The sequence below is a fragment of the Triticum urartu genome, chromosome 2, assembly GCF_003073215.2.
Source record: "Triticum urartu cultivar G1812 chromosome 2, Tu2.1, whole genome shotgun sequence".
Lineage (NCBI taxonomy): Eukaryota > Viridiplantae > Streptophyta > Magnoliopsida > Poales > Poaceae > Triticum > Triticum urartu.
In genome coordinates, this window is record NC_053023.1 from 46,752,612 (window position 1) to 46,774,192 (window position 21,581).

Below are 21,581 nucleotides of genomic sequence, written 5' to 3' on the forward strand. Positions count from 1 at the left end.
AGTGTGTGGCAGGGCACATGGATTTGTTCCTGCGGCACCTACACCAATTGAAGTGGAAGCTTATGATAGTGATCATGAAACTTCAAATCAAGTCACTACCAAACCTCGTGGGATGACAAGGATGCGTACTACTTCAGAATGGTACGTAATCCTGTCTTGGAAGTCATGTTGCAAGACAACAATGAACCTACGAGCTATGGAGAAGCGATGGTGGGCCTGGATTCCAAAATGTCTCGAGGCCATATAATCCGAGAGAGGATCCATATATGAAAACAAAGTGTAGACTTTGGAAGAACTACTTGATGGTCGTAAGGCTGTTAGGTACATATGGATTTTAAAAGGAAGACGGACAATGATGGTAAGTATCACCATTAAGAAAGCTCGACTTGTCGTTAAGATGTTTTCCGACAAGTTCAAGGAGTTGACTACGATGAGACTTTCTCACTCGTAGTGATGCTAAGAGTCTGTTGGAATTATATTAGCGATTACTACATTATTTATGAAATCTTGCAGATAGGATGTCAAAACATTGTTTCCTCGACGATTTTCTTGAGGAAAGGTTGTATGTGATACAACCGGAAGGTTTTGTCAATCCTGAAAGATGCTAACAAGTATGCAAAGCTCCAGCAATCCTTCTAAGGACTGGAGTAAGCATCTCGGAGTTGGAATGTATGCTTTGATGAGATGATCAAAGTTTTTGGGTGTATACAAAGTTTATGAGAAACTTGTATTTCCAAAGAAGTGAGTGGGAGCACTATAGAATTTCTGATGAGTATATGTTGTTGACATATTTTTGATCAGAAATGACGTAGAATTTCTGGAAAGCATATAGGGTTATTTGGAAAGTGTTTTTCAATGGAAAGCCTGGATTAAACTACTTGAACATTGAGCATCAAGATCTATAAGGATAGATCAAAACGCTTAATGGTACTTTCAAATGAGCACATACCTTGACATGATCTTGAAGGTGTTCAAGATGGATCAGTCAAAGAAGGAGTTCTTGCCTGAGTTGTAAGGTATGAAGTTAAGACTTAAAGCTTGACCATGGCAGAAGAAAGAGGAAGGACGAAGGTCATCCCCTATTCTTTTGTCATAGGCTCCATACGGTATGCCATGCTGAGTACCACACCTGATGTGTGCCTTGCCACATATTTGGCAAGAGGGTACAAAGGTGATCTAGGAGTAGATCACCAGATAGCGGTCTAAATTATCCTTAGAGGAATAAGGATATGTTTCTCGGTTATGGAGGTGATAAAGAGTTCGACATAAAGAGTTACGTCGATGCAAGCTTAACACCTATCCGGATAGCTCTGAGTAGAGATACCGGATACGTATAATGGAGCACCAATTTAGAATAGCTCCAAGTAGAACAGTTATTTGAAATGGCTCCAAATCTAGCATAGTAGTTGCATCTACAAGATGACATAGAAATTTGCAAAGTACATACGGATCTGAATGCTGCAGACCCGTTGACTGAAACCTCTCTCACAAGCATAACATGATCAAACCCAGAACTCTTGGGTGTTAGTCACATGGGGATGTGACCTTGAGTGTTAATCACATATCGATGTGAACTGGATTATTGACTCTAGTGCAAGTGGGAGACTGTTGGAAATATGCCCTAGAGGCAATAATAAATTGGTTATTATTATATTTCCTTGTTCATGATAATCGTTTATTATCCATGCTAGAATTGTATTGATATGAAACTCAGATACATGTGTGGATACATAGACAACACCATGTCCCTAGTAAGCCTCTAGTTGACTAGCTCGTTGATCAATAGATGGTTACGGTTTCCTGACCATGGACATTGGATGTCGTTGATAACGGGATCACATCATTAGGAGAATTATGTGATGGACAAGACCCAATCCTAAGCCTAGCACAAGATCATGTAGTTCGTATGCTAAAGCTTTTCTAATGTCAAGTATCATTTCCTTAGACCATGAGATTGTGCAACTCCCGGATACCGTAGGAGTGCTTTGGGTGTGCCAAACGTCACAACGTAACTGGGTGGCTATAAAGGTACACTACAGGTATCTCCGAAAGTGTCTGTTGGGTTGGCACGAATCGAGACTGGGATTTGTCACTTCGTGTAAACGGAGAGGTATCTCTGGGCCCACTCGGTAGGACATCATCATAATGTGCACAATGTGATCAAGGAGTTGATCACGGGATGATGTGTTACGGAACGAGTAAAGAGACTTGACGGTAACGAGATTGAACAAGGTATCGGGATACCGACGATCGAATCTCGGGCAAGTATCGTACCGCTAGACAAAGGGAATTGTATACGGGATTGATTAAGTCCTTGACATCGTGGTTCATCCGATGAGATCATCATGGAGCATGTGGGAGCCAACATGGGTATCCAGATCCCGCTGTTGGTTATTGACCGGAGAGGTGTCTCGGTCATGTCTACATGTTTCCCGAACCCGTAGGGTCTACACACTTAAGGTTCGATGACGCTAGGGTTATAGGGAAAGTATGTACGCGGTTACCGAATATTGTTCGGAGTCCCGGATGAGATCCCGGAAGTCACGAGGAGTTCCGGAATGGTCCGGAGGTGAAGATTGATATATAGGAAGTATGGTTTTGGCCACCGGAAATGTTCCGGGCATCACCGGTAGTGTACCGGGACCACCGGAGGGGTCCGGGGGTCCACCAGGTGGGGCCACCAGCTCCGGAGGCCTACATGGGCCAATAGTGGGAAGGGACCAGCCCCTAGGTGGGCTGGGGCGCCTCCCACCAAGGCCCAAGGCGCCTCCAAGAGGGGAGGGGGGCAAACCCTAGGGCAGATGGGCCCTAAGGCCCACCCCAGGTGCGCCTCCCCCTCTCCCCCTTGTGGACGCCACCCAGATGGGATCTGGGGGCTGCCGCCACCCCTAGGGAGGGAACCCTAGGTGGGGGCGCAGCCCCTCCCCTTCTCCTATATATACTTGAGGTATTGGAGGCTGCAAGACACACGAGATCCTCTCCCTCTTGGCGCAGCCCTACCTCTCTTCCTCCTCGTCTCTCGTAGTGCTTGGCGAAGCCCTGCTGGAGTCCCGCGCTCCTCCACCACCACCACGCCGTCGTGCTGCTGCTGGATGGAGTCTTCCCCAACCTCTCCTTCTCCCCTTGCTGGATCAAGGCGTAGGAGACGTCACCGGGCTGTACGTGTGTTGAACACGGAGGTGCCGTCCGTTCAGCACTAGGATCATCGGTGATTTGGATCACGACGAGTACGACTCCATCAACCCCGTTCACTTGAACGCTTCCGCTTAGCGATCTACAAGGGTATGTAGATGCACTCCCCTTCCCCTCGTTGCTAGATTACTCCATAGATTAATCTTGGTGATGCGTAGAAAATTTTGAATTTCTGCTACGTTCCCCAACAGTGTCAACTTTAGGAAGTAATGATCCCACTATTTTGAAGGATGTTGAATCTTATTGTGATAAATATGAAAGTGGATTTGGAGAGGTCATGACTTTATTTAGTGATAGTTTCACTATCTTGGAAGAGGTTTCAATCGATTATGATGAGAACAAAGTTGCTACCTATGATGATTATTGTGATGACACGTATGCTATAAAAAGTAGTGATGATTATATTAAAACTTTTCATGATTATGATTACCCTTTTCCTGAATATTACTCTTTTAATGTGGAAACAATTTGTAGTATTCGAGTTTCTTATGATACTCCCACTATTCCGAATGAGAAGAATTTTGCCTATGTGGAGAGTAGTAAATTTTCCATGCTTGGAGATCATGAAAAGAATGTCTTATGTGATGGTTATATTGTTGAATTTATTCATGATGCTACTGAAATTTATTATGAGGGAGGAATATATGCTTGTAGGAGTTGTAATAATATCAAGTTTCCTCTCTATGTGCTTAAAGTTTTGAAGTTTTGCTTGCTTTACCTTCCTATGCAAGTTGATTCTTGTTCCCATAAATTATTTGCTCACAAAATCCCTATGCATAGGAAGTGGGTTAGGCTTAAATGTGCTTGTTATATTCTTCATGATGCTCTCTTTATGTTCCAATTCTTATCTTTTATGTGAGCATCATTGAAATCATCATGCCTAGCTAGGGGCGTTAAATGTTAGCGCTTGTTGGGAGGCAACCCAATTTTTATTTTTGTTACTTGATTTTTGTTCCTGTTTAGTAATAAATAATTAATCTAGCCTCTATTTATATGTGGTTTTATGTTTTAATTAGTGTTTGTGCCAAGTAGAACCTTTGAGAAGACTTGGGGGAAGTCTTTGCGATCTTGCTGTAAAAAACAGTAACTTTAGCGCTCACGAGATTAGCTACCTTTTTTACTGGAGAGCGCTATTAAGTTGATTCTTTTTGAAGATGATTAATAGACAAATTCCTCAGGTCCACCAATTTATTTGAGAATTTTATGAGTTCCAGAAGTATACGTTTGATACAGATTACTACAGACTGTTCTATTTTTGACAGATTCTGTTTTCTATGTGTTGTTTGCTTATTTTGATGAATCTATGAGTAGTATTGGAGGGTATGAACCATAGAGAAGTTGGAATACAGTAGATATTAAACCAATATGAATTTATAATGAGTTCACAACAGTATCTAAGTGGTGATTTATTTTCTTATACTAACGGAGCTTACGAGTTTTCTGTTAAGTTTTGTGTTGTGAAGTTTTCAAGTTTTGGGTAAAGATTCGATGGACTATGGAATAAGGAGTGGAAAGAGCCTAAGCTTGGGGATGCCCAAGGCACCCCAAAGTAATATTCAAGGACAACCAAGAGCCTAAGCTTGCCCCGGAAGGCATCCCCTCTTTCGTCTTCGTTCATTGGTAACTTTACTTGGAGCTATATTTTTATTCATCACATGATATGTGTTTTGCTTGGAGCGTCATTTTATTTTATTTTGTTTTGCTTGCTGTTTGAATAAAATACCAAGATCTGAAATTCTTAAATGTTAGAGAGTCTTCACATAGTTGCATAATTATTCGACTACTCATTGATCTTCACTTATATCTTTTGGAGTAGTTTGTCGTTTGCTCTAGTGCTTCACTTATATATTTTTAGAGCACGGCGGTGGTTTTATTTTGAAGAAATAGATGAACTCTCATGCTTCACTTATATTATTTTGAGTCTTTAGAACAACATGGTAATTTTCTTTGGTTATAAAACTAGTCCTAATATGATAGGCACCCAAGAGGGATATAATAAAAACTTTCATATAAAGTGCTTTGAATACTATGAGAAGTTTGATACTTGATGATTGTTTTGAGATATGAAGATGGTAATATTAGAGTCGTGCTAGTTGAGTTATTGTGAATTTGAGAAATAGTTGTGTTGAGGTTTGCAAGTCCCGTAGCATGCACGTATGGTAACCGTTGTGTGACAAATTTGAAGCATGAGGTGTTTCTTTGATTGCGTTCCTTATGAGTGGCGGTCGGGGACGAGCGATGGTCTTTTCCTACCAATCTATCCCCCTAGGAGAATGCGCGTAATGCTTGGTTTTTGATGACTTGTAGATTTTTGCAATAAGTATGTGAGTTCTTTATGACTAATGTTGAGTCCATGGATTATATGCACTCTCACCTTTCCATCATTGCTAGCCTCTTCGGTGTGCATTGCCCTTTCTCATCTTGAGAGTTGGTGCAAACTTCGCCGGTGCATCCAAACCCTGTGATATGATACGCTCTATCACACATAAACCTCCTTATATCTTCCTCAAAACAGCCACCATACCTACCTATTATGGCATTTCCATAGCCATTCCGAGATATATTGCCATGCAACTTTCCACCGTTCCGTTCATCATGACACACATCATCATTGTCATATTGCCTTGCATGATCATGTAGTTGACATCGTATTTGTGGCAAAGCCACCATGCATAATTTATCATACATGTCACTCTTGATTCATTGCCCATCCCGGTACACCGCCGGAGGCATTCATATAGAGTCATACTTTGTTCTAGTATCGAGTTGTAATCTTTGAGTTGTAAATAAATAGAAGTGTGATGATCATCATTAATAGAGCATTGTCCCAAAAAAAGAAAAAAGAAAGGCCAAATAAAAAAAGGAAGGCCAAATAAAAAAGAAAGGCCAAATAAAAAAATAAAAGGGACAATGCTACTATCCTTTTTTCCACACTTGTGCTTCAAAGTAGCACCATGATCTTCATGATAGAGAGTCTCTTGTTTTGCCACTTTCATATACTAGTGGGAATTTTTCATTATAGAACTTGGCTTGTATATTCCAGCAATGGGCTTCCTCAAATGCCCTAGGTCTTCGTGAGCAAGCAAGTTGGATGCACACCCACTTAGTTTCTTTTGTTGAGCTTTCATACACTTATAGCTCTAGTGCATCCGTCGCATGGCAATCCCTACTCCTTGCATTGACATCAATTGATGGGCATCTCCCTAGCCCTTTGATTAGTCGCGTCGATGTGAGACTTTCTCCTTTTTTGTCTTCTCCATATAACCCCCATCATCATATTCTATTCCACCGATAGTGCTATATCCATGGCTCACGCTCATGTATTGCATGAAAGTTGAAAAAAGTTTGAGATTACTAAAGTATGAAACAATTGCTTGGCTTGTCATCGGGGTTGTGCATGATGAGAGCATTCCTGTGTGACGAAAATGGAGCATGGCCAAACTATATGATTTTGTAGGGATGAACTTTCTGTGGCCATGTTATTTTGAGAAGACATGATTGCTTAGTTAGTATGCTTGAAGTATTATTATTTTTATGTCAATATTAAACTTTTGTCTTGAATCCTATGGATCTGAATATTCATGCCACAATAAAGAAGATTACATTGATAAATATGTTAGAAAGCATTCCACATCAAAAAATTTGTTTTATCATTTACCTACTCGAGGACGAGCAGGAATTAAGCTTGGGGATGCTTGATACGTATCCAACGCATCTATAATTTTTTATTGTTCCATGCTATTATATTATCAACCTTGGATGTTTTACATGCATTTATATGATGTTTTATATGATTTCTGAGACTAACCTATTAACCTAGAGCCCAGTGCCAGTTTCTATTTTTTCCTTGTTTTTAAGTATCACAGAAAAGGAAAATCAAACGGAGCCCAATTGACCTGAAACTTCATGGAGATCATTTTTGGACCAGAAGAAGCCCACGGAGTACCGGAGGTGGGCCAGAAGAGTCCCGAGGCCACCACGAGGGTGGGGGGCGCGCCCTACCCCCCTGGGCGCGCCCCCTGCCTCGTGGCCGCCTCGGGAACCCCCTGACTTGTCCCCGACTCCAACACCTCTTATATAAGCCAAAACTTCCAGAAAGAAACCTAGATCAGGAGTTTCGCCGCCAGAAGCCTCCGTAGCCACTGAAAACCAATCGAGGCCCGTTCCGGCACCCTGCCGGAGGGGGGAATCCCTCTCCGGTGGCCATCTTCATCATCCCGGCGCTCTCCATGACAAGGATGGAGTAGTTCACCCTCGGGGCTGAGGGTATGTACAAGTATCTATGTGTTTGATCTCTCTCTCTCTCTCTCTCTCTCTCGTGTTCTTGAGTTGGCATGATCTTGATGTATCACGAGCTTTGCTATTATAGTCGGATCCTATGATGTTTCTCCCCCTCTACTCTCTTGTGATGAATTGAGTTTTCCCTTTGAAGTTATCTTATAGGATAGAGTCTTTAAGGATTTGAGAACACTTGATGTATGTCTTGCACATGCTTATCTGTGGTGACAATGGGATATCATGTGATCCACTTGATGTATGTTTTGGTGATCAACTTGCGAGTTCTGTGACCTCGTGAACTTATGCATAGGGGTTGGCACACGTTTTCGTCTTGACTATCCGGTAGAAACTTTGGGGCACCTTTTGAAGTTCTTTGTGTTGGTTGAATAGATGAATCTGAGATTGTGTGATGCATATCATATAATCATACCCACAGATACTTGAGGTGACACTGGAGTATCTAGGTGACATTAGGGTTTTGGTTGATTTGCGTCTTAAGGTGTTATTTTACTACGAACTCTAGGGCTGTTTGTGGCACTTATAGGAATAGCCCAACGGATTGATCGGAAAGAATAACTTTGAGGTGGTTTCGTACCCTACCATAATCTCTTCGTTTGTTCTCCGTTATTAGTGACTTTGGAGTGACTCTTTGTTGCATGTTGAGGGATGGTTATATGATCCAATTATGTTATTATTGTTGAGAGAACTTGCACTAGTGAAAGTATGGACCTAGACCTTGTTTCCTAGCATTGCAATACCGTTTACGCTCACTTTTATCATCAGTTACCTTGCTGTTTTTATATTTCCAGATTACAAAAACCTTTATCTATCATCCATATTGCACTTGTATCACCATCTCTTCGCCGAACTAGTGCACCTATATAATTTACCATTGTATTAGGTGTGTTGGGGACACAAGAGACTCTTTGTTATTTGATTGCAGGGTTGCTTGAGAGAGACCATCTTCATCCTACGCCTCCCACGGATTGATAAACCTTAGGTCATCCACTTGAGGGAAATTTGCTACTATCCTACAAACCTCTGCACTTGGAGGCCCAACAACGTCTACAAGAAGAAGGTTGTGTAGTAGACATCAGGCACCGCCCTGTTAGTCCCCGTTGGTGTGGAGGACCTAGGCAGCTAGCTGTGGGCAGAGAGGCTGCTACTTGATCCGGAGCTGCGCCATCGCCGGCGAGATGTAAAGAGATGGGGATGTTTTTCTGAACGTGGGAATCAGAGTGGGCTGCAAGATGAAAACGACGGTTCTTGCTTTGAGATTCGGTATGACAGGTGTCAGATGCAGAAGTGGGTCTCCAGTGTAGGCACATACGACATGGTCGTATAGGATTTTTTTTCCCAAACAAAAGCTTATTAAAACGCTCACAACACTCACCACATAATCGACCCCTTAGGGTGGGCAGTAGATAAGTAATCTGGTGACCCAACACCCAAAAACATCTCACCTACGTCACTAGTAAGAAACAAAACAAAACATCTATGTCGAAAAGGCTATAACTATACAAGTTTCTGTGTGTAATTTTCTATTTGTGGATTCTAAAACCTAAAATTGTATTTTTTTAAATGCAATTTTGACTTCAGAAATATGCAATTGGGTTGTTTGTATATTTTGAAGCATGTAGTTGCACATTTTTTACTTCTTTTTTGCATTTTGGAGTTTATAGTTGCAAATTTCTAAACTTTACTACCACATGGATTTTTTGTGCAACTCATTCCTATTTAGTCTCCATTAGTTTGGTGGTATGTGTATTTTAATTTTTCCACATTAGATAAATTAAGTTTGGAGGGCTTGAAAAGAACTAGTATGTGTTTGAAAAAAATTGAGGACCAGAGCCCTAATTTATTATGAATTAGTCGCTCTCTGGGGGTCCAAATCCCCGCTAACAAAAGCTTTTGAAATTCCCACAATACTCACCACCATCTTAAGAAAAAAAACATCTATGCCGAAAAAGCTAAAATTATACTCCCTCTGTCTCAAAATAAGTGTCCTAACTTTAGTAACTCTAGTACAACTTTGTACTAAAGTTAGTATAAAATTGAGACATTTATTTTGGGACGGAGGGAGTATAAGTTTTGGTGTGTAACTTTGTATTGGTGCATTTCAAAACCTAAAAAACTATAATTTTAAATGCAATTTTGAGTTCGGAAATATGCAATTGGGTTGTTTGTATATTTTAGGCATGTAGTTGCACATCTCACCTATGTCACTAGTAAGAAACAAAACAAAACATCTGAGCCAGAAACAAAAACACGACTATGTACACCAAGACATCAGTTCTCCTTCCAGTGGCCACAGAAGAACATCACCCGCGATCCACAACACCATGGGCAGACTGCTCTGCTTCCTGCTAAAAAATCCAGCCGCCATATGCGGAAGCAACTGTGCACCCTCGCTTCTGGACAACAGAGAAAAAATATATCTGGTGAGCAGCTTGAACAATTGCACTAGTTAGTTCAGAGGGATGAAGGTTTTTAAATTTAATGATACCCCAGACGGCAGCAGTAACCCCTACAATAACCAAACCCTCAGCCCGCCCGGCGCCCGGGAAATGGAAAATCCATGAACAAAGCTCATGAATTGAGTTTTAAATTCAGCTTGACCCCCAAAGCCCAACTGTCCACCCCCAAGCATATTTAGCAAGCGAACAATGGCTGAAAGTTGGCCTATATCTTCCTTACCTTCAGAAAATCTACATTTCTCACTGCCTACACAACCCCTCTTAAGTAGATTATTATCTTTAGTCAGTATGCCATTTTTAAGCATTAACCGCACGCACACTTTAATATTTGGAGGCAATTTTCAGGAACCAAAGTTTTCTAGAAGGACATTTCACTTGTAAGGCTTTTGCACTAAATACATTGACTTGACTGAAAAACTGGCCAGAAGAAGTAAGCGTCCACACACAACTGTCCCTCTCCTCATTTAACTTGACATGTCTACAAGTGCTATCTTGCAATTGTTGCCACAACTATGTTGGCGATACATTGCTTCTATTTGATGCTACTCCCTTCGTCCCATAATATAAGAGCATTTTTGACACCAGTAGTTCAGATGTACTAGGGTTAGGGCTGAGGGGGAAAGCAAAATGAACCGGGGGCCAGGGCAAAAATTAGATGATTGCCGTACGCATAACCCTATAGGCAGTCGTCCTTTGCTTTTTCACATGTTAATTTCAAAACTAAGACGATCATTAGCCGGTCCTACCCACATGTAGCAGTCCCAAGTGGCCTGCAACAACTGTTGGGGAGGCCACACATTAACTTATCCAGATCGACCTCGCTGCCATTACCAGCCTGGCTCTGTCTACACGATGAGCTCGATTGATCGATCGATCGCGCGAACACACATCTCTCTCGCAGGGCCCACGTAGGCGCGTACCATTTCGCCGCGTGGATATCTTTCTTTAGGTGTCGGCAGGTTGTCCAGGTCAGCAGCCGCCTCCACAGACGCACACTGGCAAAACTCACAAAAATTAACAACGACGGCCGCCCTTTCTGATTTCCTAGTGGATCACTGCCTCTTCAACCTCAATGCCCAACCACATCTGCTCAGACGTTGGAGTGAGACAGCTGGAATTAATATGCAGAATAATCGACTGAATGATCCACAGGATCAGACTCCAGAAGGGAGAAAAGGACTGCACAAGTGTGCAGCTATGTTTATGGCCGGGACGTTGATGGTTGGATTAAGAACGAGGGCAGGTCAACTAGCGCCAGCAACTTGCAGGTCAGGGGTGTGTATCATATCGTACTACCAATGTGTGCCCGTCGCCCATGTCTCCGGCTGCAACAGCAATGGATAGTTAAGCCAAAGTAATCCCACGATAGCTGCGCTTCAGTTCCCTAATACTGTCAATCAGTAGATAATTTGAGTTGACATACGACCTTTCCTTCAGCGTCTGCCAAGGTCAGTGTAGGCACGAGCTCACGTAGCGGTTGCTGTAACCGAGACGATCTCGGCCTAAAAAAATGGACGCTTCTTCCACGGGCCAGTCTGCCAAGTGCCAAGCACATGCCATCTTCTTCCTCAGGGCGTACAGGTTCTCTGAACAACGAACTGGTGGTGTAGGATAATGCGATCTCCCAGAGTGCGGCGAGCAAAGTTACAATCGGCAGCAACAGATAGCGTGCGTGCATGCTCCCTTCTGGCTAGGCATGCAGGATCACTCTGGATCTTGTCGAATCTTAGGTAGATCGACTGTCTCCTTGCAAGTCGCGTTAGATCAGTTCGCTGCACAGGGATGGCATTGGACATTGGAGGTCCGGATTTGTTGCTTGTACTTGGCTCGTGTGCAATCATGAACCTTCTGTCCATGTTCAGTTAACTTCTGGGGAATCTGGGCATGGATGCCAATGGCTTGCTAGTACTAAGAGAACATATTCTTTTTTACAATGACAAGAATACGATTTTTTTCCTAAAGAAACATGCAGATAAATTCAGGCTTCAGATTTTTTTTAGGGGGGTTACTTCAGACTTCAGGTAACTTGTGAGCATTGCGAGACGTAGCTCTGGCTCGTCTCTGGCAGGGTTCTACTGGACCGACCCGATACTGTAGCTCTGGCGCAAGTATTTTTCTCTATGGGTTTTCTTATCGGTTCTACAATGTTTGTAGCAGTTTTTCTTTGGTTTTATTTTCCATTTTCCTTCGAGTTTCTTTGTTTTTTCTTTGGTTTTCATTGGTTATCTTAGGTATTTCAGTCTTTTTTTTCTTTCCTTTTTATCAACAAATGCCTACATTTTTTATACATCAGGAATTTTTTCATACACTTTTAACATTTTTTTTAGGTCTTTTTTTTGCGAAAATATCAGATCTATTATAAAGATTCATAAAAAGTACAAAGCACCCGAACATAAGACAACCAAACGACCATTGCCGTCGTCAGCCGCCGACGTGTCGCTGTCGCCGCTTCCATACCGGAGCCGGTTTGACCTTGTCTTTGACAGCCGGTAAATCTCCGTGCACGTGGCCTTATGGACCAGCGTTCCCTTTTTTAACACATGCTACATTAGTGCTCACGCCCCTCTCGCTTTTATCGTTTCTTTCATCGTTGGTTTCTTATAGAGGTTTTCCGATAGTGACAAATTTAAAAATACAAAAGATTTGAATAGATATATTTCAAAACTTAAATTTGATTATTTTTATAAAACCCCATGATTTCAAAAAATGTTAGAGCAACGTACCAAATTTATTAGCGTAGTTGAAAAATGATGATAATATAATTTTTCTAATAATGTATTTATTTATTTTTGAACACAGTACAAACGTAGATACTCACACACACATATATACACTCAACCCTATGAACACAAACACACACCCTAATGTATTTATTTATTTTGAACACAGTACAAACGAAGATGCTCACACACACACACGCATATACACTCAATCCTTATAGCACCTCTGAGATACTGAGCCGGTACAATATCTTGAGACTAACGAAGTCGCCACAGACATCTTCGTAGTCGACGAGAATGTCTTTTCTCAATGAATAGTTGAATACGCATCGCCGGAAGACTTGAAATAAATCCAGAAAAATGCGACCATCAATGCCTACACCACAAGAAACCTAACCATTAGAGTTATGCACAGTTCGCATGTGAATAATGTATTTCAAAAATATTGAACATGTATATGTTCTTGATGTATACGGCAAATGTGTGACATGTATGAAAAATGATAGGCATTAAAATATATCTTTGAAAAAATGTTAGTCAGTTATTTAAAATTTTAATTGTGTATAAATTTCTTTTTCTTATGTATATGAAAAATGTATAAATTTTATAAAAAATAGATAAGCAAACATAAATTTGAGAAAATGTTACCTATGTATTTAAAAAACAATAATTTGTATAAAACATATTCCTGATGTATACAAAAAATGTACAGCATGAAAAAAGTAGACATCAAATAATATATTTGAAAAAAATGTTAATTATGTATTTAAAAATAATTAAACATGCATGTATAAAAAAGTTACTGATATATACAAAAAATGTATTCTCTCTGATCCAAATTAATTGACGCAAATTAGTGCATGTTTAGTACGATGTTTTGTATGGGCCTGAAGGCCTTGTTATCTCGGCCCCTTCGTTTCCTTTCGAGAACGTGGGCGCCTTCACTTTCCCCACTGGCTCAGCTGGTTGACCCATCCAGATGAGCCATCACCTCGCCGCCACCACCGCCGCCGCTAGCACGTCTCCCAGCCGCCGGCCGAGCTTAACCTCATTCCCGTCGCCGCTCCACCGACCAAGCGCGCTGTTCCAGCAGACTAGCTTCGCTGCCACTCGCACAGAGAAGAAGCCCGCACCTTCAGTGGCCGCCGCAGCGGCGTCGCCAGTATCACCCCTGCACAGGTCAGGCTCAGGCCCCCCTCTTTTTACCTCAGTAAACGGTAGCAAGCAAACTGTACACGGCCGTCGGGATATAGTCGTGTAGCAGCAGATCCGGCGCAGGAAGCTGCACTGAATGTAACACAACCATCTTCGTCAGATTAGCATCTCAGATGATTCGGTCGTACCCAGTAGTTCAATGATTCGAGAAAATGCACGCACATTTTTGCATCTTTATATCAAGACCCACCCACACCATCACCACTTTTCCAGCATAACTTACTGAATTACTAGTTGCGTCTACTCTCTATGAGCTAACTGACGAAACAAAACTGGCTTTGATGGTTCCATAGGCTCGAGGAAATGAGTGACCATGAGGCAATCCCTGAAAGGTGATAAGCGTCATCTCCGAAATTCGCATTGTTTTCCTCTTGACGACGATCGACGAGCAAGGACGCTAAACTTTTCCCTGTGTGATTCAGGCTTGCTGTGGTCACTGGTGGAAACAGAGGGATCGGCATAGAGGTGTGCTGCCAGCTTGCTCTCCAAGGTGTGACAGTCATTCTCACAGCAAGGGATGAGGAGAAAGGAAAAGCTGCGGTCGAGTCCCTTTGCCGTGAATCTAACCTCTCCAACATAATCTTCCATCAGCTCGATATACTGGATGCTGGTAGCCGTGCCACATTAGCACGACATATCGAGACCAGATATGGGAAGCTCGACATTTTGGTAAAATCTTTGTTTCTTCTTCTGTAGTGAATTTCTTGCCGTTTGTACTTTTGTGAGTCCCTATAATGAAGATAGGATGGACACTGCAGGTGAACAATGCAGGTGTTGGAGGGGTGGCAGTAGACCAGGAAGGCCTGAGAGCTCTCAACATTGATCCTAAGATGTGGGTATGTATTTCTCAGAGAAGAGAAAAAAATGTGGGTGTGTAGACTTGAGAATGATTTCAATACCGTCCATGAGAAAGGGGAATCAGACAGTACCATCATCCTGTAGGCTTTTGAATTTCCAAACTGAACTAAAAACTTTCTATTTGACACCTTTCCGACTTTCAGCTTTGATTTAAAATCAACTTTCAACTGATTTTCTGAACTTGTGCTTCAACCCAAATATTGAAGGGATACAGATGGGCTGATGTGGCAAAATCCGCTGATGTGGTTTCTTACATGGGAAAATGAAATGCTGATTTAGATCCATGTTAGCAAAACCAGTCTTCGAACTGCTTGAATGTTCGCTAGAATGGACCTATTCCTCCCTCGTATGCCACAGACTGTCTCATGGACATATGGCTGGAACCACCTCGTTAGTGACATAATGAGGGGTTCCACAAATGTTGAGTGGCATACAATACAAGTGTGTTTAGTAATACTACTACCTTACTAAGCATTGACACTGTTACAAAACTGATTTATCTGTTTTTATCTCAAAAAAGCACATTGAATTTGAAGTGAATTATTTGATTGATACGCTACAAAATAGCATCCTTTCCCTACTTAGTAGCATGTCTTTTAGTGATTTCTTGTAACTTGTCGACTTGCTTTGGACGGAACTTGCAAATCTTGCACAAAAGCGCACATTTGCATCTGTATGCCTCCTAGAACTGTAGTAAGAATATTCATGCCTGATTTTGGTACAATGTGCTCACGGGAGATTTTGAATTATGCATTTAATTACAATATCGTTTCTGATATGCCTTTCTGGTTCAGCTATCGGGCAAAGCAGCCCATCTGATCGAATCGGTGATTGTACAAACATACGATGAGGCAGTAAAATGTCTAAACACCAACTACTATGGACTGAAATGGGCAACAGAAGCTCTCCTTCCTCTGCTGAAGAAATCCACATCAGGAGCAAGGATCATCAACACCTCCTCCCTTCGTTCAGAGCTGCAGGTTTATCGCTTGCTGCAACAATAACTGTAGTCAAAAATGTAAATGGCAACTTTAGTCACCAGGCCTAACCGCACCTGTACTGTGTCCACCAGAGAATGCCGAACGAGAAGCTGCGGGAGTCCCTGCGCGATGCCGACAGCTGGGACGAGGCGCGGATCGAGGCCATGCTGAGCGAGTTCCTGGAGGACATGAAGAACGGGCGGCTGGAGGCGGCCGGGTGGCCGATGATGCTGCCGGCCTACAGCATGTCCAAGATGGTGGTGAACCTCTACACCCGTATCCTGGCGAGGCGGCACCCAGAGATGCGCATCAACTGCGTGCACCCTGGGTTCGTCAAGACGGAGATCAACTGGAACACGGGGGTCCTCCCGCCGGAGGAAGGCGCGAGGGGCGCGGTGATGCTGGCGCTGGCGCCTGGCGACGGGCCCACTGGCTGCTACTTCGATCAGACGAAGTTGGGGGAGGCTTGGTGATCGATGGTTACACGACCGGTGCCACTTTGTTTAGGTTTGCTTTTTTTCCACGCTTCAGACCTTCAGTTTAGATGTTTCTTAGCTAGGCTGGTCCAGCAAACATGATTATCATTCGCTGCATTGTGAAACGCGTCTGCAATAATAAGAGGTCTCAGCTTAGATGTTTCCTGTCAAGGATTTAGTAATGCAAAAATGTTATTACTCAATTTCTTACAACCAGTCTATTGCTGTTGTCTGACTTTATATGGGTGCCTGATCAAGGTCTGTGTTTTCATCGTAAGCCAAGCCGGGTTAGCGAGTTGTGATCCCCATTATATCACCTTGTTCCATACGAGACACCTCCCTCTCTTTGAGGGGTGTTGTCGGGTGGCAAGCAACTAGGGGGCCAAAGCTCAAGGCGCCCGCCTTGCTTGGTTATATGAAAATCCTGCTGCATTTGGTTGATCCTCCGAGACCTCTGAAGCTCCTTATAGCGTGTTTGTGTTTGTTGTATGTTGTCGTCTCTCTTCCCCCTGGAGAATTTGAGTTGTTGTTGTGCTCATTGTGAGCTTTGTAAACTGCTCTTCCCTTCTTAATCACTGGATTGCGACGCTGTTGCTTTTCGTCAAACAAAAAAAAAGCCTATTGCTGTTAATGAAGGCGATGATGCTGTTGAGTGACCTCAGTGCAAGATCCGATCGAATCACAACTTATCTTTCTCAGCGTTTCTCTTCTGTACATGCTACCACAGGTGCAGGGATCATCGTCTTCTGGCAAAGGTGATGGCAATGGTGGTATTGGCGATGGGGTCTAAGAAGCAGAATCCGGTGTCGTGTCACATACCCTCTCGAGCTTCTTCCCCAAAGCAAAAGGTACAGCTTTCTCCCCCAGCACTAGGAATGGTCGTCGCCGGTTCCTTTTCCAAGGAGGTCGTCTCATCTTGGTTCAATCCTTATCTTGTGTTTCTGCCTGTTTGTAGAGTATAATCTGATTCGCTGAGCACCAGAAGGTTTGTCCACTGGAACGCCAAGGGCAGACCTTCCATTCACCCACTCTGTCAGTGTCATTTTCTCCCCGTAGTAGCTGTCTTGATTTCTCTATAGTCTGGCTGCGCTAGGGTTAGGGTTGAGCTGGCGACCATGGGCGATCTTGCCCCGCCGCCGGAACACCCGCGCGTGAGTCGATCGGAGAGCGCCAAGGAGTCCGTCCCCGCTACGTTCCCGAAGTCAAAGCCGTCTACGAGTCTGGGTCGTCCGCCGCAGATCGCTAACCAAGGCTACGGCGGAGGCCGAGACCCTGGTAGTCAATTGATAAACATAGGAGAGATCGAAGCGCAAGGCCTGAGTCCTTCGCTGCGGCATCCCACCAAAAACCCTAACCTACAACACAAGGCGCTGACGATGCAACGCTCGCTAGCTGCCGCTGATGGTGGGGGTGATCATGGGGGAACTGGTGAGGTTCCTACCCACCCGAAGCCGTCCGGCGGCAGTGCGCTTGTGGCTGCAAAGGAGGTGCCTGATAAGGGTAGGGCATAAGAGGAAGAGAACTCAGCGGGGAACTGGGACGCACCAAGATCAGAGGGAGGCCTGCCGGAGATGGTGGACTCGCATCTGGAAGGGGATGTGGACATGGATGACATAGCCTTTGTGTCAGTAGATTTTGGCGATGACGAGGACGAGGAAGAGGAAATTGCGCCATCATGGAGGCTTATGGGGTTGTATAGAGCGCAGAAAAGGCCATCAGCCAAAACCCTATCCGATCACTTCGAGAAAGTTTGGCGCCTAAGGACAGGGGTAGAATTCAAGCCCCATGGGAAGAACTACTTTGTGATCACCTTTGCCTCGGAAGGTGACTTCAGATTTGTCCCCCGGGGAGGGCCATGGATCTATAGCGGACACGCCTTGTTGGTGAAGCCGTTTGATGTTGAGGCAAGGCCGTTGGAGTATAAACTTGATACGGTTCCTGTGTGGGTTCGTGTCTTTGATGTTCCATACAAGAAACAAACTAGACTTTGTGGTCAAGTGCTGGGAAGCACTCTCGGAGAAGTCATTGATGTGGATGTGCCGGCTGTTGGACATGGCACCAACGAGTTCCTAAGGATTCGAGTGGAGGTGCCATACAACAGACGCTTACAGAAGGAAGTGACGCTGGAGTATCCGGTAAAGGGAGTAATTAAAAGGGCTACTTTCAAGCTCAAATATGAACGTGTTCCGCACTTTTGCTTCCACTGTGGGTTTATGGGACATGACGAGGATGCTTGTGAGAAGAAAATCAGGGGTTTTGCCTCAAAAGGTTATGATACAACGCTCCGATGCTCACCGTTCAAGAAATATGAATTCAGATCCACACACACCCCTTCTCCAGGACAGCCTCGAGCCCGTCGAGACCTGAACTTCAACCTGGGAGAGGCCGAGGGAGCGTCACCAGCGGCGAGAAGCTCGTCTAGCCGCTCGCACCGGATGCACCAGCGGCAGCAACATGAGATTCCACCACGTGTGGACGCATTGGATGGCTTTGAGGAAGGGGAGTCCAAGGGTGTGCAGGAGGAAGAAACCGTACTGGCGGCAGATATCGGGAACCTTGAACTGCGAAAGGGACATGAAGAACCGGAGTGTAGTAAGGTGAGGGAGATGACGAACAAGTTTGAGGCTAAGACACAAGGTCAGACCAAGCATACAACTCAGAAACAGCAGAGGAAGAAAGGTCCAATTCCAACAAAGAAAGTTCTTGCTAGCAGGAAGAATGGTTCGCTGACTAAAAATACAGAAGGCCTGGGGCCGGATGACATGATCCCAGCGTTGCATGACCTCGATGCACCGGGCTACTCTATCAGCTCGGCCTCTGAATCCATGGATATAAATGACTCTGTGCTAGGGAAAAGGCAGGGTGACAAGGTGTACGAGCAAGCCCAGGTGGAAAATGCAGAGAAGGCCCTTGTGCCTTTTATGGACATACCTACGGGTGGAACCCCAAAGAGAGGGTAAGTGGACCATGATCTGGAGAGCTCTGCTACAGGAGCTTCAAAGGAGGGGACTGGCTGGGACATGGAGTGTAAGGATGTTATGGAGGCAACCGGCCCGGGGGGCGCCGGTAAACTGACGGGGCCGTCTGTGGTGCCCCGTCAGGAGCAATGAATTGCCTAAGTTGGAACTACCGGGGGGCGGGGAACTCTCGGACAGTTCGCGATCTTGTAGCACTTGTGGGTGCTCATTCCCCGAAGTTTGTGTTTTTATGTGAAACTAGACAACCAAAAAATAAAATGTTTCGTCTTCGCCCTCGGTTAGGCCTAACTGGTTTTGAGGGGGTCAGTAGTGAAGGTCAAAGTGGAGGTCTTGCTTTATTTTGGCATGAGTCTGTAATAGTCGAAGTCAAGGAGGCTAATAAAAATTGGATTGATGTGTATGTCCGTTTGGCTCCAACAGAACCACCTTGGCATATCACTTTTGTGTATGGGGAACCAAGGGTGGAAAATAGAGGCTTGGTCTGGGATGGCCTCCGTCGGCTGCATAGCATGAGTAATCTGCCGTGGATGCTGGTCGGTGATTTTAATGAAGCGATGTGGGACTACGAGCATATGTCCGAGACGCCGCGTGCCCCAGGGCAAATTCTTATATTCAGAGATGCTTTGAAAACTTGTGGACTGATTGATCTGGGTTTTGCAGGCTACCAGTTCACATACGATAATAGAAGAGCTGGGCGAGCAAATGTCCAGGTGAGGTTGGATCGAGCAGTGGCAACAAACGCATGGTGTGATATGTTTGCGGATGCTTCGGTGAAGCACTTGGTGTCCCCGTGCTCGGACCACTGCCCTGTTTTGGTGTGCTGTATACCTGATACGGCACCAAGGCCAGGGTGCTGCCGCCGATACGAGCTCATGTGGGAACGCGAACCAGCTCTGGATGAAGTGGTGGCTAGAGCCTGGAGAGAAGCAGGAAGCAAGAAAAATTTGCGGGATGTCCATTTAGCATTGGGTCAGATAATGGGCAAGCTGCACTCATGAAGCAATAAAAAGTTTGGAAACGTCACTAGAGAACTTGAAAAATCACGGACACGATTAGAAGAGCTCTTAAACATGAATGCAAACATAGCAGAGATCCGGAAGGAAATGGATGCTATGAATGAGTTGCTGTACCGGGAAGAGATGCTATGGCTGCAACGCTCACACATTGCGTGGTTGAAAGAAGGAGACTGGAATACAAAGTTTTTCCATCGCAAAGCTGTGTGGCGAGCTAGGAAAAACATAATTAAAGGTCTGAAAGACTCCAATGGCGTATGGCAGCAGGATCAGAACACTATGTTGAAAATGGCACATGAATACTTTGAAGGCATGTTTGCAGCCGACACACACATTGATCCGGAGGAAGTTATCCAGCTTTTTGAGCCTAAGATTACTGCAGACATGAATACTAAATTGTGTGGCCCTTTCTCGGACAAGGAAATCAGTGATGCCCTCTTCCAAATAGGGCCCCTAAAAGCACCCGGACCCGATGGCTTCCCTGCTAGATTTTTCCAGCGGCATTGGGGCACTTTGAAGGAGGAGATCATCCTAGCTGTGCGACAATCCTTTGAGTCGGGGATCATGCCCGATGGTGTTAATGCCACGTCCATTGTCTTGATTCCCAAGGTTAATGACCCAACTAGTCTCACAGAGTTTCGACCCATCAGTTTATGTAATGTAATTTACAAAGTGATCTCTAAGTGCCTTGTGAACCGGTTGCGGCCACTTTTGGATGAGATCATTGCCACTTTTGAACAAGCTTGACCTCTCTAAGGCTTATGACAGAGTGGACTGGGATTTCCTACGGCGAATGATGCAAAGGCTAGGCTTTGATCACCGGTGGGTGCACTGGATCATGACGTGCGTGACCTCGGTGACATATAGCATCAGAGTTAATGGAGCTAGCTCGGATTCGTTCGCACCGTCCCGCGGGCTACGGCAAGGAGATCCCTTATCACCATTTCTCTTGCTGTTTGTTGCAGATGGCTTGGGCGCTCTCTTGAGACAGAAGGTGCAGCAAGGACTAATTAATCCGGTGCGAGTGTGCCCTAGGGCGCGTGGTATATCACACCTCCTGTTCGCGGACGACACACTGCTGTTCTTTCGGGCAAATGTAGCGGAGGCCACGGAGATCAAGGATGCGTTGAGCAAGTATGCAAGGTGTACGGGGCAGGTGATCAATCCCTCAAAATGATCCATCTTGTTTGGTACCAAGTGCCGGCTGGACGACCAAACTGCTGTCACCTTAGAGCTCCAAGTGCAGAACCTGCATTTCGAGGAGAGATACTTGGGACTGCCCACGCCAACGGGTCGCATGTCACAAGGACGCTTCCAAAGTCTACAAGAGCAATTAACCAAGAGGATACTAGCATGGGGAGAAGATGCATCCCAAGGTGGAAAAGAGATTCTGA

General features: G+C 44.4%; 1 protein-coding gene across 1 annotated transcript; it reads left to right on the forward strand.

The window, feature by feature from the left end:
* Positions 1–13,592: 13,592 nt before the first annotated feature.
* LOC125535596 (short-chain dehydrogenase/reductase 2b-like) lies at positions 13,593–16,399 on the forward strand. The gene is made up of 6 exons (XM_048698662.1): positions 13,593–13,846; positions 14,176–14,214; positions 14,305–14,551; positions 14,641–14,718; positions 15,535–15,720; positions 15,813–16,399. Exons 1-6 carry the CDS (start codon positions 13,647–13,649, stop codon positions 16,191–16,193), a joined length of 1,131 nt encoding a protein of 376 aa, XP_048554619.1. The 5' UTR covers positions 13,593–13,646; the 3' UTR covers positions 16,194–16,399.
* The last annotated feature ends 5,182 nt before the right edge of the window (positions 16,400–21,581 follow it).

Bases quoted from the DNA above. Each gene is read 5' to 3' on its own strand.
- LOC125535596 (XM_048698662.1), top strand. From the start codon at position 13,647: ATGAGCCATCACCTCGCCGCCACCACCGCCGCCGCTAGCACGTCTCCC. The intron at 13,847-14,175 runs GTCAGGCTCAGG...ATGGTTCCATAG, and splicing joins CCAGTATCACCCCTGCACAG to GCTCGAGGAAATGAGTGACC. The intron at 14,215-14,304 runs GTGATAAGCGTC...TGTGTGATTCAG, and splicing joins CATGAGGCAATCCCTGAAAG to GCTTGCTGTGGTCACTGGTG.